Source organism: Muntiacus reevesi, chromosome 3 (genome assembly GCF_963930625.1).
Source record: "Muntiacus reevesi chromosome 3, mMunRee1.1, whole genome shotgun sequence".
NCBI classification, from domain to species: Eukaryota; Metazoa; Chordata; class Mammalia; order Artiodactyla; family Cervidae; genus Muntiacus; species Muntiacus reevesi.
In genome coordinates, this window is record NC_089251.1 from 13,232,808 (window position 1) to 13,260,479 (window position 27,672).

At 41.9% G+C, this 27,672-nt stretch overlaps 2 protein-coding genes across 7 annotated transcripts in view; one reads left to right on the forward strand and one right to left on the reverse strand.

Annotated features, from left to right (window-relative positions):
* MRRF (mitochondrial ribosome recycling factor) overlaps nt 1-3,730 on the reverse strand; it is a 58,038-nt gene extending 54,308 nt beyond the window's left edge. For 2 of the 5 annotated variants that reach the window (XM_065928521.1, XM_065928520.1), the window contains exon 1: nt 3,614-3,730. In XM_065928521.1, coding sequence (XP_065784593.1) covers nt 3,614-3,698 — 85 coding nt within the window. In that variant the 5' untranslated portion in view covers nt 3,699-3,730. Of the gene's footprint in view, nt 1-2,783; nt 3,428-3,613 lie in introns of those variants that run through there. The other 3 variants (XM_065928522.1, XM_065928519.1, XM_065928518.1) reach the window with 3 other exon arrangements.
* On the forward strand, nt 3,706-25,115 carry RBM18 (RNA binding motif protein 18). Of its 2 annotated transcripts, XM_065928523.1 has the most exons (6): nt 3,706-3,840; nt 6,764-6,892; nt 14,444-14,570; nt 17,214-17,300; nt 19,189-19,274; nt 23,092-25,115. In XM_065928523.1, exons 2-6 carry the CDS (start codon nt 6,780-6,782, stop codon nt 23,249-23,251), a joined length of 573 nt encoding a protein of 190 aa, XP_065784595.1. In that variant the 5' UTR covers nt 3,706-3,840; nt 6,764-6,779; the 3' UTR covers nt 23,252-25,115. The 2 variants fall into 2 exon arrangements, with proteins under 2 accessions (XP_065784595.1, XP_065784596.1); XM_065928524.1 differs by lacking the exon at nt 17,214-17,300.
* The last annotated feature ends 2,557 nt before the right edge of the window (nt 25,116-27,672 follow it).

Genomic DNA, 27,672 nt, shown 5'->3' on the forward strand with positions numbered 1-27,672 from the left:
TCAAAAATGCTACAAAGAAAAGTATAATAATCTCCTCTTTATAGATGTAGGAACTCAGGCTCTAAGAGACTGTCACTGACCAAGAGGCTGGAGCTAATAGCTTTGCTCTGTAGCAGCAGCACTGTTTGCAGATTTTGCCTCTAAGTGAGGTTTCTATATCTAGGTTTTTGCCTAATATAGCCAATGCCTAACCCATACTTATATCCAAATATGGCTGTATAATAAGGTGCTTTTCTTTTTTAATCTACAGGGTCTCAATCTGGCTGTTCCATTTAAGACAGGTTTCCTGGTGTTCCTGTTGCAGGTCATAATACCAATCCACAAAGCAACAGGAAATCAAAATGGGTTAGAAATAAACAACCTTTGACAGAAAACTCAACACCCAAAAGCGGACCCAGTACACGTGAACCGGAAGACGACTCTATAAATAAACCACATTGCTGAAATGCTTAAGACATAGATTTTAAACGGCACAGAAGTCAGGAAACTTCAAAGTGGAAATTCAATAAAGGCAGCCCCTTGGACTCTTTACCTTAAGAATCTTCATATCAGCACTCAGTTCAGCACAGAAGCACAAAGACAAGGAAAGGAACCATCATGCAAGCCCAAGTATTCTACAACAAAATTAACCTACAGTTGGAAAAAAATGCAGCAGGAAACATCTGACCTTTGGATGAAGTCTTGAACTGAAATGTCAGTTTGCCCACTTACTAGCAGTGTGAACTTGAGGAGATCAACCTCTCTGAGCTACAGTTTCCACTGCACCTTTTTCATGGTGATATTAATGAGCCTTTAAAAAGGTAATTATAACAATAATAATGAAACAATAGCTTATAATTTTATAGTAATAACTATGTGCCAGAAATAGTTCTAAGTGCTGTATTGCATACATTAACTCATTTGAGCCTCATAATAACCCTAGGAGATAAGTACTTATTATTATACCCATTTTATGGATAAAGACACAGAGGCAAAGATAAACAATTTGCTCAAGATTTTAATCCAGGCACTTTTGTTCCACAGTCTGTGCTCTTAAGCACTATCCTATACTGTGTACATACAACAGTGCAATTACTGGCATTATTTTTCAAACTGTTACATATCAAAAAAACAACAACACCACCACCTGAGGCATGTATTCTTTATCCAAAGCTGAGATTCTCAAAACTTGAATTTTCCCACTTTTCATAGAAGGTGCATTTTAACTTTGGAAAGAACTAGATGAGGAAGACAAAGTCCTGGTTTATCCACCATCCCAGCAACCCCTACAAATTCAGTTGTATATTAGTTTATAACATGTAGATTCTTATAATATGGGTGTGCACACACAGGTCCTTGTTGTATATAAAATACTTTCACATGTATTACCTGATTCCCACAATAACCAGGCAACATTGTGATTACCTCACATTGTACAAATTGGTAAACTGGTCTTTCATTTCCTTGAATAATTTCCTGCACCAGGGTCTTCAAAAATACTGTTGAATCTGCTTGGAATGATATTCCCTCACCTCGTTAATGAACTTTTCTTTCAGACTTAAGCTGAAGCACCACTTCCTCAGAGGATGCCTTCCTTGGCTGTTTTCTCTAGCCCAACAGGTCAAAGGTCCTATAACCCCCTTTCTTAGTACCATGTGCTTTTTCATGGCACTTACTTTAACAATATCAGTTAATATTTGTGTAATTATTTGATCGGGCATCCTTGGTGGCTCGGTGGTAAAGAATCCGCCTGCCAATGCAGGAAATGTGGGTTCAATCCCTGGGCTGGGAAGATCCCCCAGAGAAGGAAATGGCAACCCACTCCAGTATTCTTGCCTGGGCAAACCCATGGACAGAGGAGCCTGGCGGGCCACAAGTCATGGGGGTCACAAAAGAGTCGGACATGACTTATCGACTGAACAATAATTATTGGATCACTGTCTTATTCCCACCATAAGAACTGACTATAAGTACTACAAGGATTAAACTATGGTTGTTTTGTTCAAGGCTGCATCCCCAGTTCCTGGCACAGTTCTGAACACAGGAGACACTGAATAAATGTGAAGACTACATGAGTGAAAGTCTAGATTGTCCTTCCTCAAAGTCATATTGCTTGCACCAAAACAGAAATCAAAGCCTCAGACAGCAGGTCCTGGGTTCCACTCCCCAACACTGCTTCCATGATCTCTTGGTTAGCCAGATTTTTCACTTAGAGATAAGTGGTTAAGTTCTTCTCTAAATTCAGCAACAAGTGAAGGCATTTACAGTATATGACTATAGGCAGGATCATGTTCCTGGCACAGCCAAAGGATGGGACACTTGGACAGGTGGAGAAACAGCTTTTGTCTAAGGAGGCCTGGTTTCCGATATTCCTATCTCATTACTCCCTGCCCATCATCCTTTTTAGATTCATAACTACAGTGAGTCCCCTATATACAAACTCTGTTCCGAATGTTTGTTCATAAGCCCGATTTTTTAGTAAGTCCAACAAAGTTAGCCTAGGTACCCACCTAACACAACCAGCTATATACTACTATACTGCAATAGGTTTATAATACATTCCCATCTTTGAAAGTTCACAACTTGAAGGTTTGCATGCAGGTAACTTACTGTACCTTGTATTCAAAAAGCATCAGTGGAAGCTGACCTGAGACTTCTATTAAGTCATTTCTTCTACCCAGGTTTTCTTTCCTCAACTATAATACAGAGGATCAGACCAGGTTTTCATTCTTTCTAAGTACAAACCTCCCCAAGATTCTGAGAATGCAATAGGGTGAGTGAAAGAAAAAATGCAACAAACTTACAGACGACCTGGGAAACAGCGCTGGTTCCAGCACTTCATAGGTATGTAACCTTAGGTAGGTCAAAATTTCTGGGCCCCAATCTCACCTGCAGATGACAATACTATTCATCAGGGTTAGCAGGGCGATTCAATGAGCCAAGAGTCGCAGAAGCACTTTATAAACACAGAAGGGCAATTGAAATGACAACTGTCTTGTTTGCCACTGGACGGTACAGAGTAATGGTTAAATGGTGAGACTTTTAAATTTGGGCGCCATCACTCAATCCGCCTGTAATGCGGGAGGCCTGAGTTCGATCCCGGCCTTGAGAAGATCCCCTGGAGCAGGGAAAGACTACCCACTCCAGTATTTTGGCCTGGAGAATTCCATGGACTGTACAGTCCGTATAGTCCGTGGGGTCGCAAAAAGTCGGACACGACTGGGCGACTTTCACTTTCACTTCACTCATAGCGACACGACCCTGATTTTATTTCTCCGAGTTTCCATTTCTCCAGCATACGGGATTTAAAAAAAAAAAAAACCTATTCCCACAAGATTGTTCTGAAAATTAAATGTCTCTGCCAGTTAGAAGGCTACTAAATAGCTGCTACTATTTAGTAAGCCCGGCTCTCATTCTGAAGGTCCCTAGGTGATGAAATGTGCCCCGCCCCCAACCCGTGAGACTCGCTCGGATCGACAGGTCCCGCCCTCAGCCTTAAAGGTCAAGCCGGATTTTAATGGAACGCATCGGGGACCGTGTTTAGGCCCCCTTAATGTATCCCAGAGATCCCTGAGTAGAGGTCTCCGGGACCCGGACCCCGCGCGCGCCTCCAGGCCGTGCTGAGGCCACTCACCAACTAGCGCCCAGGTTACTAGGAAAAGACTCGCGCGACCACTACGACGGCTGCGGCGGCGGCGGCGCGGGCGTCGTGACGTCATGGGGCGGCGCAGGCGTAGTGCGTCACCGGCGGCCTGGCAGCTTGCGGCGTTGAGGTGTATACGCCTTGAGAGGGCCGTCGGGCCGCGGAGTCGGGACCTGCTTCGGGGGCATGAACAGAGGGTACGGCGCCGAGATCGCGAGGTGAGTCTGGCCGGGACAAGCCCCCGGCACCTAAGCGCCAGCCACGCGAGGGGTTCCCTAGAGGAGGCTGCGGTAGCGAGACTGCTTTTCAGGCTCCGCCCCGGATTGTCCCGCCGCTGGCCCGGAAATAACAAGCCGAGTAATGACCCACCGCATCTGGGAATTTCGGACGAGGGATTGGGAAGCAGGGATTCCAGACTTGAGCCCACCGTTACCGTTAGCTTTTTAGGAACAAGCGCCTTTGCTTCTCTGCTCTTCAGTTTCCCCAGATGACTGTTCGTGGCTTCCAGGATAGTTGTAGGTCAGAGTGGTGCGGAGCAGGGGCGGGGGACGAGGGGAAGTAGGTGAAAAAGCGTTTTGTGAACTCTTAATATAAGAGGTTGTCGCCATTACAAACCCAAAGGATTTTGATTGTCGTATGTCATCCTGATCGCTTACCATACTTAACCGTTCCTAGAAAAGTCCTGTCCTGAGCTGTCACGTATGCTGTCATATTTAAACCTCATAAAAAACTCTTAAGTTAGGGATAATTCTGCCCCTTGTAGGAAGAAAAAGAATCTGAGGCTCCGAGTGGAGAAGTGGCTTGCCTCATTCATTCATTCGGTAACTACTGAGCATCAGCCAGGAGCCAGGCAGTGTGCTGAGTGCCAAGATGGAATCCTCAAAATAGCCTAGGCCCTGCCCTCTAGTAGCTTACATTCTAGTGAGGGAAGGGAAAGGTGAAACAGTATATGACACATGTAACTAGTATTGTATGGAAAGAAAAAGGTAGCTGTCAGACTAACAAGATGCTCTACTCTATGAGGGAAAACTTTTCTAAGGGGAGTACATTTATGGGGTGATCATGACTTACTAAAGTCACAGAATAACTGGGTGCAAAAGCCAGGATTTGAGTGCCTATCTTTTGGCCTTATATCCTGCACTCTTCCCACTGAAAATGGTTGCCTGGTGTGATATTAACCCCTGTTGGTATTGTTCCTGTTTTTAGACATGAGAATATCAGAAGGTTCTATTATTCAAGTTTCATCTCAAATGTCATCTCCCATAGAGGTCTTCCCTTTCCGCTCATTCTAAAATAGTCCTTTTCTAGTCTCCTTGTCAAATCCCCCTGCTTAACTGTGTTTGGAGCACTTAGCACAAGTTACATCTTGACTACTTATTTTGCTTTTGTCTTATCCTGCTCCTCTTTCAAATATAAGCATCTAGAGGGCTTTGTCCCTAGTACCAAGGCACTGCCTGGAAAATAGAGGGTCTGTAAAAAAATTTTTTGAATGAATTATCTGTAAGAAAGTAAAAAGAAAGAGCAGGGAGAAGACAAAATGTTTCTCCTCTCCAGTTTTCACACCTGGGACTCTATTTATGCCTGTTTTACCTTTCTCCGAGGAAGGAGCAAGAACTGTGGCTTGTTCATTTCTATGTTTTCATAGCCGAGGGTTTAGCAGTTAGTAGTTACTTGACAGACAGAACAGAACGGATTGAACATGTGAGTGAGAGAAGAAGAAAAATACCCTCACGTGTAGGTATATGTGTGTGTTAGTCAGTCATGTCCAGCTCCTTTAAGACCCCATGGACTGTAGCCCACCATGCTCCTCTGTCTATGAAATTCTCCAGGCAAGAATACTGGAGCGGGTTGCCATTCCCTTCTCCAGGGGATCTTCCTGACCCTGGGATCAAACTCCAGGTCTCCCATATTACAGATGGATTCTTTACCATCTGAGCCACCAGGGAACCCCTGTGTGGGGGTAGATAGACACATTTAACAATTACCTGAAGGTTACTATGGACTTACTGTGTGCTAGCCTGTATAAGCTGTGCTGAGATAAATAAAAGGTAATGGCAATGTTTGATATGTCAGCTGCTCTTATTAAGATGCAGCACTGATCTCGGAGGCACTCCTAGTTTTATATGACACGTTTTCTCTAGCAGGGAGTTCTAAAGTCTGGCACAGTCTGCCATCTTCCCAGTCCTTTTATTTTTTCTTTCTCTGCCACATTATACATTAAAGCTTGATTTTATGTCTGTGGTCTCATTTTTGGTCTCCTCAACAGTTTTTAAGTTATTAGCAGGGTGAGGTGTATTATGTAGAGATGAGGAGACTGAAGCTAAGAGAGAAGTGGCTTCCTATGGAAAAGCCAAAAGTTGAAACCTGGCTTTCTGAGCTCAAGGTTCTTGCTCTTTCCATCACTGTCTCCATCATAACCATCATCCTCCTTTTGTGACTGTGCGATGAGACATTTCAGGAACTAAACCTGGTAATAATTTAAGGTAAAATTAATTGAATGTTTGTCTAAGTGCCATGCCATGTTCTTAATGTTCTTGGTGTACCACCTGAGTGAATTGGCACAGCTCTTAATTATCCCAGTTTTACAGGTGAGGAAACTTAGACATCAAGCGGCTAAAACAACTTGCCCAAGGTTGCAGAACTAGTAAATGGGGGGACTGGAATAACTAAGGAGAAAGTTAGTCTCTTCTTCCCAGTGTCTCCCAAAATATTAAACATTAGAAGAGCTAATTGATTACTTACTGTTGTTCTTCCATACCCATACTCTTAAGTTTCAGAAAGACTCTCTTTCTTGTGGTTTCCAAGGCTTATTTTGGGTGACAGTTGTTGAGCTGGTGTATCATGTAGTAACAGAGACTTTGGCCCCCTGCCCAGTCAACCTCTGGCTTCAGAAGAGAAAAACTAGTTTCTGCACACAGAACCACGCCTCTTTCACCTAAAATGGAAGCTTTTGCTCTCTAGCTGCTGGAGGAGCTGTCCCAAGGGAACTGGTGCTGGGGCCCTGGTTGTGGAATAACTGAGGGCTTTGAAGGGCTGCCCAGGACGTGCCCGCCTTGAGTAAATGTTTGTTGAATTGAGTTTGAAGCCTCATGTTCACAAAGCGTTGCTCCTTTCCTGTCTGAATGTTCACGTTTCCTTTAGTATTTCATAGGGATTGATGGAAGCAGAAACCAAAACTCTTCCCCTGGAGAATGCATCCATCCTTTCAGAGGGCTCCCTACAGGAAGGGCACCGGTTATGGATTGGCAACTTGGACCCCAAAATCACAGAGTAAGTCTAAGATATTTTAACTCATTGCCTACAAAATTGGGATGCTCGTGGTGATGATGTTCAGAAGAATTTTCAAGGGCTATTGCATATATTTTGGCCCTGATAGTTATGTTTTAATTATCTTTAAAGGGAATGTGATGCTGTTTTATCCTGTTATCTTGTCATTTTTCTTACATTTGAACTCTTCTACTGCAAAGGCACAAACTTGAATACCCTTTAAACCATATATTACTTTTTTTTCCTGCTTGCCTAAAGATGTTCTCTTAGTTTCAATTATTTTGAATCTTTGTACCCAGTGACGAGGAAGTATATCCTAAAACCAGCCATGGGCATACTTTTGTCACCTCAAATGAAGGAGCAGGCAGAAATCTCAGTATTTTCATAAAAAGGCAGAGAGATACAGCTTGACTCTTAATTCATGTTAAGCAGCCATGGAACCAAGGAAATTCATTAGGGATCTTAGAAATACCCCAGTCCCTTTGGTGTTCATTCATTCATTCATTGAATGATTTGAGTGCCCACTGTTTGCCAAGTGCCATCCTAGACAATTTTCAAAGTTTTTAAATCTGAGGAGCCATCTCTTGTTAAAGTACAGAACCTATATGTAGAAGAAAAGCTCAAGAGCTACTCTGATTAAAGGGAGGACAAGGTGCTCCCAGTGCCTTTTGACAACAGCCACCCTTTCTTGGGCAGTCACAGGGCTCCGTAGACGACTCTTGAAAAACCTCTGATCTGTTCTATTTCTTTTATCCCACAGCATGATGAAACTGAGGCCCAAGAAATGGAAGTGCCTTGTCCATGGTGACAAAACTGATTGACTTGTTTCAACTCCCCAGTCTTTCCATTGTAGATACTGTAGTAGAAAGGAGTCTCTTAGCAGAGAGAATTGAGAGATTTTTCCTTAAGTAGGGACTGGTGGTGGTTGGTGGCAGGAGATCAAAGGGTAAGTGGATTGAGCTGTACAGGGTCAGTGCTTAAAGCAAGCATGAGGTATATCAGTGCTGGAAGTCACTTCCTTGGGAATGGTGTTAAAAGCATAGGGAGAAGAGACAAGGGAATCTGCTTGTTTGATTCTGGGGGTCAGGGGAGGTGTATAAAAGGGTTGGGATTATGAGAGAGGAAAGAGATGTAAACTGATACATAAGGATAATGACAGTGTTCGGTTTCTTAAACCTGCTCAAGCTCAAATTGGTTCAGTGTAGGTGTTGTCAGGTCCCTCTAGGAAATATGATGGTATTTAAGATGTGTTGCCCCCTAATTATGGTACCTTGGTCACCAGGGCCCTTCAATACAGACTGTGCACTTATTTTGGCTCTCTTTATGGCTTGCAGCCTTGAGGATGAATGTGTGAACCTGCCCAAGCTCTCAGTTAATGAGGAAATTAAACAGAGAAGCCGTTTCCATCATCTAAAACCCAAGCTGTGAGAGGACGCTCCCAAGAGTGGTTTCCATTCCCACCTCTGCTTGTCTGAATGGAAATCTGGAGCGTGGAAACAATGTCCATTGTTTTGGCTGCAGTTCCCTGTAATGATACTCTAGTTCTAATTGTATCCTGCTGCTTGTCAGGAAGGTTCAAATGGGCAACTACCACCTCAGTTTATGTCATAAGTGGGAGTATATGAGTGTTTTCTTTAGTAGGAGCACGAACAGGAACACTGCATCAAAAACTCTTCCCCTGATATCTCTGCTCTTTTTATATCCATTATTCAAGATATCAAGGACCAGACAACAAATCAGGGCCTTGCTGGCTTCTCCTGTGGCTTCCTACCTCTGTATCACCAGAGATCATTTCTACTATCTTTCATCTATGGGTTCCTTATCTTAAAACATTTTCTCAGTTAAACAAACTGATCTGTTAAAATTTCTTCTTAAAGATGTAACTACCAGTTGTAACTTATCAAATGCAAGTTTCTGAAGTACGTAAACTTCCAGATCCTGTTCCTTTCAAGGTGGGTGATGATGGACCTAGCCTAATTATTAAAGTACAGTCATTCCCAAACATTGAAGAATGTTGAAACTTGTGTGAGCATGTGGTACCCAGCTTATAGTTCAGTCTCAGAAAATATTATTTGAATCCAAATCTCTAAAAATTCTAATGACTCTCGACAATTTTTCAAAGCAGCCTCCAGTTTTTGTAATTAATGGGACACCACCACAGGTCTCTCCTAGTTCCTGCTGTTTTCCCTCTTGACAGACCCTTCTTATCTCTCTCTCCTACACAAGTCTCTACTCTGTCTCATCCCTCTTCCTTTTATCATATACACTGACTTGAATATCCCTCCTACACAAATGTTCTCTCACTTCTTGTTAGAAGACAAGTGATGGTATGTATTTACTGTTATGAGTGGTTGGCAGTTAAAGCAAAAAACCTTTTCCACTCAAGTTTTTCAAAGTTTACTTTGTAATAATTCTGTTCATCCTACATATGTGTGCCCGGTATTAATTCGCATCCTGTTCAAGTTACAGTAGGCTGTCCATCAGCCTCTTCTCAATAGAAGGTGCATTGCTGACTGACTGAGCACTCTGATATTCTGTTTTCACTGTAGCCGCAATACCAACCACTTTAGGAGCTCGTTCCATGCCAGCAGTGTCTGTGTAACGATCTGGACTTACGGGGATGATGACATACTCTTAGTTTTGGAGGTAGCAGGTTGCATGCCTCTGTTCTTTCCACTCCATTCTGATTCCTCTCAACTATACTATGTCTGATCGTTCTTAACCTGTAAAGTGAGAGTGAGACTGTTCAACTGAATGATCTGAAAATGTCTTCCAGCTCTAATATTCATTAGTTCCTCTTATTTAAGCTTGTAGAAATCTTGTGATGCAAGTGGAACAGATAAATGTTTCTCTGTTTTGGAAGTAAAGAAAGCTTAGGAGTTGACTCAGTTCACTAAAGCAGTTAATGATAGAACTAATTTCCCAGCTCCTAATTTAGTTCACTTTGCACAAATATTCTACCAGTCCACCTAACTGGACACTCATAACCTAAAGCATCCTATTCTAAGTTTTTCAGTGTAAGGACTTCTTTTAAATGTTATGGGGCACAGTCTAACCGTAAGAGTAAAAATAACAACTTTAAACATCACTACTAGTGCCTTCAGTAGAGAAACTGAACAAGTTACTGTCTTTAGACATTATTTGTTTTCCATACCATGGTTTCTTCTGAAAGGGTTTATACTGCTTTCTTTTTCAAATACCAAATGTGCTGTATAGAAAGCCAAATTAATAGGTACTGCATTATGCATAAGAAGTATGAAAGAACAAAGACAGCTGAAATTGTAAAAGAAAGAACATTCCTGATGGAGGGTGTATCATAAAAGAATACCAGTAGTGGGTGAGTAGAACATCAGGAAGACCTTTTGTTAGTCATTCATATTCAACTCTTTGCAACCCCATGGACTATATATAGCCCACCAGGCTCCTCTGACCATGGAATTCTCCAGGCAATAATACTGGGGTGGGTAGCTAACCATTCCCTTCTCCAGGGGATCATCCCAACCCAGGGATTGAACCTGGGTCTCCTGCATTGCAGCAGGCATTTTCTTTACCATCTGAGCCACTAGCGAAAGGGGAATTTGAATACTAAATGATAGTGAAAATAGTTGGAGAGAGAGAATGCCATCAGATTGATACAGGATCTGTAAAATTTATTCAGACAAGTTTGAATTTCATGCATCAATGGAAGAGACTCATGTGGGTGTTTGGCAGGAGACTGACATCGTGAAAGAGATGTTTTAGTAGGAAAATCAGACACCAGTGGTAGGATGAACAGGAGGGGCAAAAGCAAAGATGCTGATTAGCTACAGACCTTCTATTAATATCACCCAGATAGAGACTGTGAACTTGGAGACCAATGGGTGGACTCTGAGAGATGAGGGAAGGGATTGAAGAGGAGCTAAGAGCTGAAGACGATCACATTGTTTCTTGCCTGAGAAATTTAAAAGAGTCATGTCCACATTGGCCAGTGGAATAGCTGGAGAGGGGCATAGTTTGTGAGGAGGAAGAGGTCAGCCTGAGGTATATTAAGTAAACTTAAAAACAGAGGAGAGGCACCTGGGTGGAAATGTCCTTCTGATGCAGACTTTCAGAGCTAGATGCGAGGGATCATAAGTTTACGAGCGTGTAAGAAATGTACTTCCCCCTGAACATACCCCTGATTCTCTCAGCTCTTTCCTTATATTTCTTCTGTGACTCATGCTGCTTCTTATGGTTTGGTTTGCATGAAACAGCCTTTACTATTTGCTTATTCAAATTGGAAACAAAGTAAGACCATTTAATAACATATAGGGCATAGACTATAGACACCCACCACATAATAATTTCTATAAGTTCATAGTTTTCTCTAAAACAAATTGGGCATTAAAATCAATCTTCAGTGTCATTTCGTTGACTTCCCAGTACCTACAGCATCGCATTAAATTCCCTCACTTAGCACACGTCTCTCACAACCTGTCCCCCTGCCTACCTGTCAGCCTCCTCTCTTACTGTATAAGAGCTCATACCCTCTGCCGTTGGATTGGTCTCTCTTGCTGTTGTGTCTTCGCGCGGGGTATTCACTGACCACCACCTTCCCTGTGCAGTAGGTCCTCTTCATCTGTGTGCTCACATACTTGCCTCTCTGTGCAGGCTTCATGCTGTTTTAAAATTGTTTGACTACATATCTCTCTCCCCAAACCAGAATGTCAGGTCTTTGAAGACAGAGACCTAGCTGTGTCCATCTGGATAGTTAGTCCAAGTGCCTAGTACAGTTCTTGACACATTAGAGGTGTCTATCTTAATCCAGTTCATACAGATTAATTCCCTCCGTGCCATCAGGCAGGAAAGCCATTTTAAAAACCCATTTCAGACAACACTAATTGCGGTGCAGAAGTATCTGTGGGGCTGGTGTACCAGTTCTTCAGCTCCTGAGGCTGCAGGGCCCACATTTCATTAAGTGAAGCAGGGCTCTGATGAACAGCGGGCCCTCCTGTGCTCCGATAGCAGATGAAAGTGCTTGCAGATGTGAAAGCAAGAGTCTTCAGGCTTTTTTCACTATCAGAGCTTGCAGCCCCCATCTCCAGGAAGCAAAATAGTAAACACTTCATTCCTTTTGTTTCGGTGTTCCGATAATTTCAAGAAATTATCAAACAAGAAAAGAAATCCCGGAGAAGTTGAAAGACACGAACCTAAGCAGATGTTCCTGGAATCTTAAGGTCGCTCTTCTCGGGCAGAACGCATTTGTTAGCTTTTCAAAGAATAATCTGTCGGAGGTTTGTTGGTTTTTTTTTTTCCCTGAGTAAATTAAAATTCATTTCCTAGGAAATGCCGATCGCCTTACCTTCCTGCTATTAAGCAGAATGGAGCTAATGAAAAGATGACTAGCCCACAGTGGCCTTAGGTTGTTTGAAAAAAAACAGGTTTGACCTACCATTCATGGCAACTGGTGCTGCATTAAGGTTTGAATGGGTGTAGTAAGTGGAAGATGCAGCTGTGAATGAAAGACCCTGAGAGATTCTTCCAGCCCATCTGTCTATGCATTTGAGAGATTCACCCTTGCCGTAAGCACGTTCAGAAAATCAAATAAAACCAGAAATTTGCACTTCAGGTGTCTCCCTTGCCCCTAAAGAATCACCTCATGTATTCTCACTGGCAGTATCGAGGTATCAAGATGGGAATTAAGAATTTGGAAACTAGAGGGTTACAGTTCTTTTCTCTTTCAAAACAGGTCTAAAGACCAGATTAACATCCACAATATGCCTTGGGATCCTTGCATCCTGTCCCAAAATAAGACCTGTATTATGTCTTCCCTGCTCCACTGTGTCAGGCACCTGATCCAGGATAATGGGCTTGCTTATTGGTGTGCATTAGTCTCAAATTTAGTGTAGCTTATGATCCATTTCATATCTTTCTGCCTCCCAAAGGAGATTCTTACTCAAGAATAAAATCTTGATGAGTTTCTCCTAGAAAACAATGTGAATATAAATGTGGCTGTAACGACAGCTTTACTGACTCCCTGTGGGGTAGAATTCCCAGTAATAACAGATTTAGCATGTGGGCTGATACCTTTTTAGTATCACAGGGACAGCATTGTTTAGAGAAAGCCTTGACTCCATTTGAATAGCGCGGAGGATGCCAGGAGGAAGGCCAAAGGAAAAGGAAACGGGAGAGCGGTTGGTTTGTCTCACCCTCACATCAGATGACAGGAAGTCGGAATTGAGATTGGCCACAGCAACCTGTTAAGGCCACATCTGTTTGAATAACTTAAAAGCTCTATAGAAACCAAATAAGTTTTAGGGAAAGGAATCCAAGAAGAGGGTGAGGGGCAGAGTGGCAGTCGAGAGCTTGGGGTGTACGTCCTGCCAGGAGTAAATGTCTTCCTTGGCCGTATATACTCTCTGTTTGACCACAGGTGAATTGTGTTAAAGCAGCAGAGGTTGGGGAGTTACCCACAGTGGGAGATCTATAGGACCGGCCAGATTCCAGGCCTTCCCTGGTAGCTCAGCTGGTAAAGAATCCGCCTGCAGTGCAGGAGAACCCAGTTAGATTCCTGGGTCGGGAAGATCCCCTGGAGAAGGGCTAGGCTACCTACTCTAGTATTCCTGGGCTTTCCTGGTGGCTCAGACAGTAAAGAATCTGCCTGCAGTTTGGGAGACCTGTGTTGGATCCCTGGGTTGGGAAGATCCCCTGGAGGAGGGCATGGCAACCCACTCCAGTATTCTGGCCTGGAGAATTCCCATGGACAGAGGAACATGGCGGGCTACAGTCCATGGGGTCGCAAAGAATAGGACACAACTGAGCGACTAAGCACAGGTTCCCCTGCTCACGTGAGACCGGCCTCCATCACGTTGCGGTTCCACATGGTCCTGTCGTTCAGTTGCATCAGGGGTGGAAACTCTTGGCCTCCATCATGTTGTGGTTCTACATGGTCCTTTCACTGAGTCGCATCAGGAGTAGAGACTCTGAAGCACTTATGGAACTGCCACTAGCTGTGGTTTGGTTTTTGGCAGAGTTTGTCTCAAGTGCAAGTAGGAACTCATAGTTAACTGTGAGATCCAACGGGGAAGTCTTCGGAATTGTTTTCTTGTTTGTGTGAATATGTAAGTGTTACTTTGTTTATTTTTGAGGTGGGGTTGGCATTGGCTTTGGGAGTGTGTGTGTGTGTTTCTGATGGAGTTACAGTTATTCACAAATACTGTGTCATTGCCAAGAAATTAAAAATAAATAAATCAACACTATTTTTGAACTTTTCTCCTAAAAAAGAAAGAAAACAAATGGTGCTTGTGGGCCAGACAGCTGTTTGTTAGGTGTGGTTTTTTTTGTTTGTTTGTTTGGTATTTTTGTGCTGGACAGATGCAGAGCCATGACAATTCTAGTTCCCATTCCAAAGAGAGGCAAACAACTCTGGTTGCCAGATAAACTAGCGGTGCAGTGCGGAGGAGAGCCGGCAAGGAGGGGGAGGGGGGTGTGAGGTTTTTGTCCCTGGGGTAAATTATCTCCTGCTTTTATCTCACGCTCAGGCTGAGTGGCCGAGCAAACTCCCAGAGCGTCTCAGGGGCTGTTCTCTCTCCACAGATACCATCTCCTCAGGCTGCTGCAGAAGTTTGGCACGGTGAAGCAGTTCGACTTCCTCTTCCACAAGTCAGGTGCTCTGGAGGGACAGCCGCGAGGGTACTGTTTCGTCAACTTTGAGACTAAGCAGGTAGCTGAACTCCTCCCCCTTCCCAGTACCTGTCCTCTCGTAGTGAATCTGCGCGTCTCTCCTGCTGCTAGAAGAGCAGTTCCTTGTGGGCAGGGGCCGTGTCTCACTCACCCCCATGCGCCGTGCTCTGAGTCCTAAAGGAGACCCTCAGCCAGCCACCGAGTTGGTGACCAGCTCTCAGTCTGCGCCTCACCGGCTGGCCGGCTGCGGCGGCTGACCTACTTTTCTGACCACATGCTTTGGGGTGCCCACATTAAGCACATGGATGGCCGCCTCCCTCTTCTCTTTTGTCTTCCTTTCGTGGCTGGCCAACAGAGCCGCCTTTTCTTTCAGAGTTCGGCCCCGTGGTGCAGAAACCCTCCCTGGCTGTGGTGAGCCACCCACAAACTCTCTTTTATTTTGATTTCTTAAAAATGTATCCTCCTCCTCAGCGTCTCAGAATAAATGTGGACAAGTTTGAATATATACAGAGAGAGCACCAGCTTCAACCGTGGTGTGTCCATGGAACTACTGTTCAAATGTAGTCCTTATAGTGGTCATGCGTTGATAAAGGACTTGAATTTGAATGGTACTAAATATAGAGACACTGTTGATAGTTCTGTGACTTTATTAGTCGTGTGTGAGAATGTTGCCTAGTTTCTGTTTTTTTAATAATAATTGTATTTGGATATTTTTCCTATAAAAGTAATACTTGTTTTTTACAGATGAAATATAGATAAATAATTCCATATATCAGTCTAAAACCCAGAAATAATCAGTTTTCAGTATTTAGTTATATATTTTTCTAGTCTCTTCTTTCTTCACATTCACACACACATACACATAAAATGACAAAAACACATGTGCACAATTTAAAAGAACACATGTACAGCGTTTAACACACATATAGGATTGTGTATCCTATTTACCACTGAAAGTAAATTAAAAATTTTTCCATCATCCAATACATATCAAGATAACATTCGGTATCATATTGTGGTTTCACTGGTATAGCTGTAGATAGATGTAAAAATTCACTGATCTATATCTATAATACATTTTATTATTTAGACCTCAGTTTAAAAATTAACCAGCCTCATCTTTGATAACTGCATAATATTTTATTTTGTGAGCATGTGATAAGTTACATATCTAACCTCCAAATGTGTAAGCAATGTGGTGAACATCTCTAGCTCTATGTGAATATTTACTGTATTCATGGAAATGGAGTGGTGTCAACAAAGACCACGAATTTTTTCCTTAATATGACTGCCAAATTGCCTTCAAGAAATAATGTGTCAGTATGTTCTGAGACTCTCTGAGAATGTCATTTGTCCCTACCAGTGCTTTATTAACTTTGGGCAAGTCTAACTTGTTTTGACCTCAGTTTTCATCTAAAAATGGAAATTAAAAATACACACTCTCCGTACCTTTTAGGAAGTTGAATGAGTTAGGTGAGGGTTCATATGAAAGCATATTTGGCATTTAATAATACTGTTGGATACATGAATTTTGGAACAAGTTAGAAAGATAGGAAATTATTTTTAAAACTATTTATCACCTGCTGGCATCTTGACTATTGATGCTCCAGAATTAATATTGTCTTGTAAATTCTAGCTCACCAAGTGAAACTTAAAAGAAGAATAAAATATCTCCTCTGTCCCTCTAACTTTGTGTGCCATAGTGAGGCACAAATGCCAGTGAGTACCTGTAGTGGGTACTCAGATACCTGTTGAGTATCATACTGGCAAGACCCAGAGGAATAAGAGAATCACCGGTAAAACCAGACTAGAATGTCTTATACTGAGGCCTCGGACTCCCCTTGTTCCTCTTCCTGTTCCTTAACGGCCTCTTCACTCCCAGTAAATGTGGGTAACACTTGGCCGAATGCCTCCTGGATACAAATGGAGCAGAGGAGGCTTGGCAGGATGGAAAAGTACAGCCAGGCTTCCTGGGAATGTCCTCGAGTGCCTATTATCCAGCCTCAGGAATTCCTTTCAACCTCGTTGCTCCCGTATCTGATGGGGAAAGGGTCAGGGAACTTCTGGCTCTGAAAGCCAGGTGCAGAGATTGGCTCACACAGATACCTTGCTCATAGCCTCTTTGACTCACTCCTGCTTTTTCCGGTCTGGTTTCCTTCACTCCCATATCCTTTGAAGCCATTACTGTAGCTCACTTTGGATTCGGGGTGTATCAGTCCTGGTCCAGGATATAGTGTCAGAGTTCCCAGGAAGAGTACACTTTCTTGACATAGTAGGTGTTACTCTAACTTACAGAACTGTGTAGAAAGATATCACCCAGTAGAAACAACACTGTTAGTTGACATTGGTTGAGTGCATACCACTGGCTCCATTCTTTACATGTGCTCGTCTACTCCTCTGACTACTGTGGAACAAGCAGTATCCATATTTTGCAGGTGAAAAAGCTAATATCCAGAGAGATTAAATGACCTGTTAAATATTATACTGTCAGTCAGTGGCAGAGGCAGGATTTAAATTTTTGTTTGACTGAGTTGACAAAGTCTCAGACCCTTTTTATTATTCTGCCTTTTTTTCCCCCTTGTAATTCCTTTGCCACCTGTTTACCAAAACAGTAAGAAATTCAGCCATCAACGCTAGTGAGGCATTTGAGTCTTCTACTGACATTAACCCCTTTCCTGAACAGGAAGCAGAGCAGGCCATCCAGTGTCTGAATGGCAAGCTGGCCCTGTCTAAGAAGCTGGTGGTGCGCTGGGCACACGCGCAAGTGAAGGTGAGTCACAGGCCAGGAAGACCGCACCGCCCTGAGTGAGACTCTCCAAAGACAGTGTCCACTCGCCCGTTTGCATCCCAGCCTCTGCACATCTGGAACAGCCACACGCTGGTCTCCTCCTCGTATTCACCATGTGTGTTGCCAGATTTTTCTTTTGAGAAACATTTCAGGAGGGATTAAGTTCCTTTGCCATTTCCCTCCACATACCCACAGATTCTGTTTTTGATTGATTTTCCCATGTGACTGATGTGTCTACTCAGACCTCTATCATTTATTTATTTATTTTTTTGGTAGGGGTTGTCCTTCAGAGGAAAAAAATGTATTTATTTTTAAAATTAGTTGCTTTAGGCATTATTAGACTCTTCCCAGCCTCTCAGTTCTGTGGCAAGTTTGAATTGTTTATTCTAAATGCTTGAGAAATGGGTAGTTTGTAAGAGTGCTTAAAGCACTGGTATTTCCTTACTTGAGAGCTTTTGAGAATTATTATTGGGATTTGCAATGCCTGTATTGACTCCAAGGCCCAAGCAGTGGCCAATTGCCATGTTCATCTCCTAGTTATTCTCTTCGGAAAATATGCTGGAAAAGCTACAACCATTAAAAAAGAAAAAAGAAGAATGGTATTCTGTTTCAGCCAGCACAGGTGAAGCACGCGTTTGCACTGGAGCAATCCACAAAGTTGATTCTCTTCCTCCTGCACTGTAGTCTTAACAAACCTGCCTGCAAAGGTTTGTGACAACCAGATTTGAAGCCTTAGTCTTTACAAATGACCATAATGTTTGATCAGAGACTCCACCCAGCAAGCTCACCAGTAAACAATCACCGAAATAAAGACATTTGAGTTTAGTTTCGAAGCTCAAAAACAGATCTCAGACACTTTGGATCTTTATGAGTATTTCAGGTAATCACAGAGCCTTCTCAATTTACACAAGGAGAATTTCTAAATGCTTTTTTATTCAAAAGAAAATCAAGTCTCATTTGTCAGACTGGCTGTCATCTTCTCATCCTGCATCTCATTGAAAAGACATGCAGGAGAAATAAATCATCCTTCATTCTGTCTTTCATTTGAGAATCTCTGTGCCCTGCGTGTATTTCTGACCAGAGACTCCTGATTGCTCTTTAACATTGTATTTACCTTTTAAAAGAAGTATATAATTATCTGACATCAAATAAACTGCACTTTTCCGGGAGAATGTTTCTGTATCAGGGCTGAAAGCCGTTACTACTTCTCTTCTCCACATAAACCTGTGAAGAGTTGACTGTTATGGTTGTAACTTTGCAGCAATCGAGCAAAACTTTAAAGTGCTTGAAATAAAGTGAAATAACTGTTGGGAGAACTGATATGTGACAGAATCAGAATGTGAGAGGGCATTCCTGCTGTGTAGCTGTACCATCTGTGAATTTAAAGGTTGAAATTCTTTCTCCACCAAATAAGGAGGATTGATTGGTGATGAGAAGCCTCATCTAAATTTCTTTTTCTAAGTTTATAACCTTTATGCTAAGCTGTCTGGACTCCTGCTTTAATTCTGAACGCAAAGCAGACCTAAGATTGTCTAGAAATAATCTAACAATGGGCTTCCCTGGTGGCTCAGTGGTAAAGAATCTACCTGCCAATGCAGAAGACTCGAATTTATTCCCTGGGTCAGGAAGATCCCCTGGAGGAGGAAATGGCAACCCCCTCCAGTATTCTTGCCTGGGGACAACCCATGGACAGAGGAGCGTGGTAGGCTATAGTCCGTGTGGTCACAAAGAGTCAGACATGACTAAGAGACCTGGACACACATGCTATCGAATGATGCACTGGTGAGATTAGGGCTTCTGAACACACGCATTACAGCAAAGGGCTGGTTTCTGCCTGGGTGGGGTAATTTGCCTTTTTTCTTACTTTCAGAGATATGATCATAACAAGAATGATAAGATCCTTCCAATTAGTCTTGAGCCGTCCTCAAGCACTGAGCCTGCACAGTCTAACCTAAGGTAAGAAGGTGTCCTGTAGGGAGACACAAGTATTGCACGAGCTGGAGCCATCTCTTCATTCTGGCACTAGAAACCCTTCAGACCCTTTAGAGTGGAGTCTACTAACTTTTGGCATGCTGAGAGATGTCCAGTTAGTCTCCAGAATGTATACATGTCACCTCCTTCCATACCCCCAAGAGTGTGTACCAGCTATTTACACAGTTCATACACACACAAGAGGCTGGGTATACCTACCACATACCAGCTATTATACTTGGCACTGGGAACACAGAGGTAAATCAGATACAGTCCTTGCTATAAAACAAGCATTTTAATAAGACCTTGATTATCTTCAACATTTGTCATTATACACTAATTCCTCCCCAACTACGAGTTCCTTTATACAGAATTTGGGTTTGCAGCACTTTAATTTTATCTACCATTTCAGCAAATGTAACAGTTTTGGTTCCAATATGTACAAATTGTCAGTTACTTCCTTGGAGTTAATTCAAAACAGAAGGAGTTGAGGGTTGAGTAAAGAAGGGGACATTAGGGGTGAGCAGCAGTAGAGGGCTGACTTTGCACGTAGCCTAGGGAGAGATGTTAACAGGAACAAAAGCTGGGATTTGTGGGGCTTACTGCGAAGCAAGCTCTGTGCTAAACACTTCACATGCTGTATGTCACTGAAGTATAAGAATTCTGGTGAAAGTACTTTGTATTCACTTTATAAAGGAAGAAACTGAAGTTTAAGGAGGTATCTTGGCCAACATCACGCAGGTCAAAAATAGCAGAGTACAGATTCAAAGCCAGGTTTACTGAACTTGAGAACTCAGTCTTTCAGTTAATGCTTCCAAGAAGCTCCAGGCTGTCAGTGCAGGATTGCAGTTCTAACACCTGCTCCAAGAAAGGGCAAGACGTGTGAAAGAGCACCAGCCTCTCATATGCATCCAAAGTCAACACATCACAGAGTCAGGAAAGTGATACCTGTTTGGATAGAGGGCTAGGGGAAAAAAAAATAAAACTTTTCTGTATATTATCTGCACCAAACAAAAGAGATTTACAAGCATCTCATTAAACTGCAAGGAAGGGTGATCCTGAAATGTTTCCAGGAGTAATAAAATTGATGAAGTTAATTTTATAGTTAACCAATTTGTCTAATATCATTGATGTTTTCTTGATTTTGTGCTGCTTTATTTTGTAGTCCCCCAATTTTTTTAAATTAATAACTTCAATAAGTTCACTAGGAGCTTATTTCAGCTTTTCTATTTTCTGCTTAAGATTAAACCTCAGTCACTATGGTTTCGTGAAGGTTTTCATAAATCTTAACTCCTCTTGGGAACAGATGACTGCATTGATGCTTGGTGATCTCCATGGTACTGTGAATGTGTCTTTCACTTTTTTCATTCTTTGTTCTTTTTACTAAATAATCTAGCCTGGTGTTTTCCATTTATCCTTTAATCCAGAGAACCTCAGCTTATGTGTTTTGATTAACATCTATGCCTAATTAGAGAAGATTGTTTTCCCTGGGACTCATACAGAATGAATGGCTGGCTGTTAATTTTCCATTAATGGAAAAGGTGTGGATTGTATCTCGGTGAGACCTCAGGGTTCTTTTTTATGGCAACTAAGTTTTTAAATTTTACGTTGCCCACGTAAAATCTTGAGTGTGTGCAGATGTATGCTTTTTGAGAGTTTCTTAAAGGCTATATATACGTTCCCTCCCAAGTTTCTATCCCTGAGTGTAGACTATTGACTGCGTCAAAGTGGAAACTAAAGGAAGCCATAAGCCAAAAAATACTCTAGTTGAGTGTGTTGCATTCTGACCTAGGGATAGTGGTGTCCTTGATCAGAAGAAAATTCTTCATAGCTTCTGGAGTGTCTCCTCTCCCTTTCTCTCTAATACATGGCTACTCAGCTCCCAGCCTAATGAAGAGGAAAAAGCAAGGGCTTTGATGATAAACTGGGCTTGAATCCTGGCTCCACAGTTTGTTAGCTGTGTGAACCTTGGGTGAATCACTACCCCTCTGCATTTGTTTGTCTATAAAATGTGGTCCGTATAATCAAAAGTTAAGTTTTTCCAGTAGTCATATGTGAGAGTTGGACCATAAAGAAGGCTGAGCGCCAAAGAGTTGACATTTTTGAACTGTGATGCTGGAGAAGACTCTTGAGAGTCCCTTGGACTGCACGGAGATGCAGCCAGTCAATCCTAAAGGAAATCAACCCTGAATATTCATTGGAAGGACTGATGCTGAAGTTGAAGCTCCAATACTTTGGCCACCTGATGGGAAGAACTGACTCATTGGAAAAGACCCTGATGCTGGGGAAAATTTGAGGGCAAGAGGAGAAGGGGGCGATAGAAGATGAGATGGTTGGATAGCATCACTGACTCAGTGGACATGAGTTTGATCAAACTCATGGAGATAATGATGGATAGAGAAGTCTGGTGTGCTGAAGTTCATGGGGTCGTAGAGTCAGACATGACTTAGCGACTGAACAACAACAACAAAAATGTGGTTGATAACCCTTGAAATATTGTTGCAAGGATTAGAAACAGTATAAGTAAAATGCTGGGCACACTTCCTGGCTCATTGTAAGTGCTCTGTAAATGATAGCCTAAACACACATTTGTCAGTAGAAAGGGACTTCGTAGGATTTCCGGGATGTTTTTTCCATTATTATTCAGTGATTCAGAAGGTGGTACTGTATAAGAAAGGGTTCATAGTATGGCTCTGGAGTCCAGCTGTATTCAAATCTCAGCTCTGCCACTTACTAGCTATGGGCACTAACCTTTCTATGCCTTTTTTTCTTTGTCTGCATCTGCAAAATGAAGACTATAACCTACATGAATTATTTCTTCCATTTTTTATTGTGGTAAAATAATATAGCATTTACCCATAATATAGTGTTTACCATCTTAACCATTTTTAAGTGTACAGTTCAGTGTTATTAAGTATATTCATAATGTACAACAATCACCACCATCCATCTCCATAATTCTTTCCCTATTGTAAAACTGAAGCTCTATACCCATTAAACAATCATTCCCCATTCCCACCTCCCCCAAGTTCCTGGCAACCATCATTCCACTTTCTGTCTCTGATTTTGACTGCTCTCTTAAGTATTTCATGTAAGTAGAGTCATACAATATTTGTCTTTTTTGTGACTGGTTTGTTTCACTTAGCATGGAGTCCTCCAGGTTCTTCCATATTGTAGCATATGTGTATAGCACATTTTGCTTATCTATTCTTACTTCAGTGGACACTTGAGTTGCTTCCACAGTTTATCTGTTGTGAATAATGCTACCATGAGCATGGGAGTACACATCTGTCTCTCAGACTCTGCTTTAAATCCCTGTACAAATTATCTGAGTGCCTGCTGTCTGCAGGTACTAAGGTACTGAACAGTGTTGGTGTCTGAGGTTTAAGTGTAACAATATACAAAGTATTCCTAACAGTGTCTTACAGAAAAAGCTTAATAGATATTTCACCCTTGATCTCTTTCCTAAAATAAGAACAATTATTTTCATGGTTTTTTTTTTTTTCCCTCCCCAATAAAACTGTATTCCTTTTGTTGTTCTTATTTATTTATTTATTGGGTGCACCCAGATGCTTCTGGGATTTTCCCTGATCAGGATTGAACCTGGGCCACTGCAGTGAAAGCCTAGCATCCTAACCACTAGGTCACCAGGGAAGTCCTGTTTTCTCTGAAGTGTTTGTGTGTCTGTGTTTGAGTGTCTTGTTGCTTCTCTGATATGCCTGAGAGCCACAGAGAAGATGAAGTACATAGGTGTTCCCAGAGTGTACGCAGGCCCACTCATGCTCTGCTGTCCTTTTTCCAGTGTCACTGCAAAGATCAAAGCCATCGAAGCAAAGCTGAAAATGATGGCAGAAAATCCTGATGCAGAGTATCCAGCAGCGCCTGTTTACTCCTACTTCAAGCCACCGGATAAAAAAAGGACTACTCCTTATTCTCGAACAGCTTGGAAATCTCGAAGATGATGGTTATGAATGACTGCTCTCCACACCTGAGACCCTCTGCCTTTGTACTCGTAGCTGTGAACAGTACTGCCCGACAGAACACAGTCACATGTTAGCGTTTGGTAACATAACATTTTTGGATGTCCTTCTTATGGATGTTTCTTCCCTGAAGTATGTGTGGAATTGAGCATCATCCAGAATAAATAGGATTTAATCCAAAACTGTGACTTGAATGCTGGGATGCTCTAGTTGGCTCGTTTGTTTGGATTTGTAACTCCAGAAACATCATGTAGTGTGCCAGAAAGAAAGGCAAACACCAAGAACGTTATCATTCAAATCAGGAAACTTAATTTATTAAGAGCTGTCTTAAAAAAAAACAAAACACATTTTTCTGTGCTCAGTTGTCTTTACAACATAAAGAAAAAGTAAAAAAACAAGGGAGGGAAGTAAGAAATTTTGAATCATGCTCGAAACTGCTGTTCCAGAATTTTCTATGGAAATCCCTCCAACTGGACTGAAAAGAAAAAGTTCTTGGCAAAAAGAGCTGGTTCTTTGAGCAAATGTTGTGGTAATCTGTTTAAGAATTATGCTTATTGTTTCAAAATCCCAATTAGGAAAACATGGTGTATATCTTTAAAAAGTGTTTGCGTCGACAAAACTGTAGACCAAAATTTAGCATTTTGTACCACAGCGGAAGTCCTGTTTGAAAATCCAACTTGTATTCTATCGTGATCATTTTTTTAAAAAATCTAAATAATCCTGCCTTCTATAATACCAAATGTCATTATTAGTGTGGGACTTTTAAAGTTGCATTTATTGCATGAGATTGTTTTTAATAGCATGAGAATGTTCTGTTTGGAATTATATCATGGTCAGTCTAAATAGAAAAGCAGATATCTTTGAAAACTTAAACATTGCTATATTGATTCTCTATCAAACTTATACCTTTATTAGTAATTGTGTAGGGGTCTGAGTAGAAGAAATTGTCTTGTGTGGGGTGCGATGGGGACACATGGACGCAGAAAGTCAGTGGGGCAGCTGCTCTGGCACCAAGATTGTAATGACCTCATGTTTTATGTGGTTTAAAAAGGGTTGAAAGATTGCATGACTTTTAAACAATTCTTCACTTGTAGAACCTACTTCTCCTCAGATATTTTTTGCCACTTTGAACATTGTGAACATAACAACAGAGGAAGAAAAACAACCGATCTGAGAGTCTGTTCCCGTCAGCAGTATTGGTTGGTCATTTTGGTGCCGGGTGGATAGACTGTTTCGCTGGGCAGCACCACTGCTTCTTTAGCATGTAAATCATTTTGTTACTCAAGGTGCCACTCTTAGTGATTGCAACTGTTTACTGTCATTGTTCCCAGCAAGAGGAGGCTCTCATTGTAGGAGTTTAAGTCTTCCTATGAGCAGAAATGAATTTAAGACATTTGAACCAGAACTTCAGCATAGCGAAGTGTTATAATTCACAGAAGTGGTTCAGAGAAATTCCTATCACCTCTCCCAAGGTAAAACTTTTCAGATATCTTTCAATGTTATTCTTCCTGCATTTATGAACTCAGTGTAAGATTCTAGTAACTCTCCTTCTGTTTGGGGGATAGTTCAGGGAGGTGGGAGCATTATCTCCCATTTTTCTGGTGACTTCTCTAAGAATATAGAATTCACCGTTTTACCCTTGAGGTCCTCGAAGAGTTATGGTGGAATAGGACTTAATGCAAAATAAATAGTCTTCTATTTTTAATAGAAACTTAGAAAATACTTAAGTTTGGATTATCTAGAGTTGTTTCCTTTAGAAACCAGAGCTATTTATTTGTATTTAAAGCAATGTTTATTATTTGTACCGATTCTTACTCCTTTATGTGAATAAATGCAAGACAGTGTCTGTGGTTGTGTCTCCTTTCGTCCGTCTCCTGCACTAAAGACTGCAGCTCTCCGGGAGGCTTGTTCCTCCTGCGGCCATGGGCCAATGTGTCCAGGCAAGGGGCTGCTTCTGAGTGCCTTCTCTGACCCCAGAGGCAGGTCTCTGCACCCTTTCTGCCTGCCTCCTGTTAGAGATGAGTAAAGAGACTAGCTGTTCTCACTGTACGTCTAACTGTTGCCAAAATAGTTGTTAACGGAAGGCCCCTGAAGTCGGAAAATGTGTTTGGTCCCTCTTTCAAAGTAGGGTTTCAGAAGAATAAACGTACGTGTTACAAATATGCTGAAAGCAGTTTGGTTGAAGGTTTGTTAAATATGAGTGTTAACTTGGTAAACTCCTTGTTATGAGGTTATCGGTACTTTAAAATTATTTTTTGGTTTACTGTTTTGCTAAAATTATGTCACAGTTTTGATTTTTACAAGAGTGAAGAATTGAGGGAAATAATCTCCTTAATCTTAGCTCTTCTTTATCCCTTACAAAATGTAACCCTAACCAGTAGACTTTCTGTAACTGGAATCTCAGGAGAAAAAAAATCACATGAAAGATTTTTCAAAGCATATCAAAAATCAACAGCAGCAGTTTTGTAAAACCAGACACTCTAGAGCTGTTCCCTTGTCTATTAAGGCAGGTACAGATACTTTCTAAATCACCAAGTATATCTACATTTTTAATACTACTATATAAAAGAATAAGATTAATTCTTACCTTACAAGTTAATGTTACCTTAGTTCCTTTATGTAATTATTATGTTCCTAAAAATGATTTGATTCTACCATATTTATCCTTGATTTCTCTTTTTCTCTCCTGTTCCTTCTACCCAGTCCTTGAACAAATCCTGTCAACTCCACATTGAAAATACTTCTTGAAAAAACTTTAAAAAAAACACCTCATCTTAAGTCCAATCATTTTACTATTTACAGTACCTGCCTAATTATCTCCCTGCTTCCACCCAGTGCCTCCACTTTAACCAAAGCAATCCTTTCCCCATCTGAGCATGTCATTCCCTTCCATGGGCTTTCTGTCACACCTAGAATAAAATCCAAAGACCTAAATGATTTGTCCCTGACAACCTGCCTGACCCTGTAAGCCTCTTATCCCTCTTGTTCACTGTGCTCCAGCCTCAATGGCTTGGCTATTCCTTGAGTGCTAGGAGGTCCTACCATGAGGCCTTGGCATTGGATGTTCACAGAGTCCATTCCCTTATTTGTTCAAGTCCCTGTTCAAAGGACCATGTTCAAGAGACCTCCCTTTCTAAAATCAGCCCTGTCACTTCTAACCACTCCCCCTTCATTTTCTAAATAGTCCTTGTCACTACCTAACATCATATACAAAGTTATTTTCTCTCTCTCTCTTTTTTTTTTAATTAGAAGGTAAGTTCCCTGGGAGCAGGAACTTCTATTCACTGCTATGTCCCAACATTGAAAACCAGGCCAGGTAGGGACTTACCTGAAGTCCAGTGATTGGGACTTTCAAGTTCCCAATGCAGGGAGCACAAGTTCAGTCACTGGTCAGGGAACTAAGATCCCATATGCCACACGGTGAGGCCAAAAAAACAAAAACAATGCCAGGTATGTAATAGATGCTTAATAAATATTTGTTGATGAAAAATCAGAATCATGGTACTTGAGAACTGAAGGGCCTTGAGAGGCCCTCCCACACAACCCCCTCACTGTCCAGATGGGAAAAGCTCAAACAGAGACCAAGCAACTTGGCCAGGATCGCGTTGGTAGTGGGAGAGCATCAGATAGAAGCCTAGCCCAGTGTTTGTTGCGTCAGCAAACTGGCCTGTGCCCTCTTTTCGTACAGCCCACAGAGCTAAGAATGGCTTTTACATTTTTAAATGGTTGAGGAAAAAGTCAAGAATACTATTCTGTGACACATGAAAATTAGATGAATTCTGAATTTCAGTGTCCATAAATAAACTTGTATTGGAACATAGCCATGTCTATTCATTTACATATTGTCCATGGTGATTTTCCCACTACAATTACAGAGTTTAGTGCAACAAAGACCGTATGGCTCACAGAGCCTAAAATATTTACCATCTGGCCCTTCATGGAAAAAATTTGCCAACCCCTGCTCTGAAGTTTATTCCATTCATGGAAATGTCTTTCTAAACCTTTTTGGTGTCAACAGTTCCGGTGTTAAAAGCAAATCAAAGCAGCACAGAGGCAATAAAATGGTGTCAGTTCCTTATCACATCTCTGGACCCATTTACATCTCATCTTTGGGGATGGAGAACTAGCTGTCCAAGCCTAATAGCATCACTGTACTGGGAAAAAAAACTATACAACTGTGGGCTAAATTCCCTCATCCTACAGGTGAGGAAACTAAGGCTCAAATAGCTTTGGCATTCAGTATGGGCTAACCAGGTGGCTGGTAAAGAATCCACCTGCCAGTGCCAGAGATGCAGGTTCCATCCCTGGGTCAGGAAGATCCCCTGGAGAAGGAAATGGCAACCCACTCCAGTGTTCTTGCCTGGAAAATTCCGTGGCCAGAAAAGCCTAGCGGGCTACAGTGC

What these genes read in the sequence shown, in the direction of transcription:
- RBM18 (XM_065928523.1), top strand. Translation starts at nt 6,780, where the DNA reads ATGGAAGCAGAAACCAAAACTCTTCCCCTGGAGAATGCATCCATCCTT. An exon ending in TCAACTTTGAGACTAAGCAG is followed by an intron (nt 14,571 to 17,213) that starts GTAGCTGAACTC and finishes TTTCCTGAACAG; the next exon opens with GAAGCAGAGCAGGCCATCCA. An exon ending in CCTGCACAGTCTAACCTAAG is followed by an intron (nt 19,275 to 23,091) that starts GTAAGAAGGTGT and finishes TCCTTTTTCCAG; the next exon opens with TGTCACTGCAAAGATCAAAG.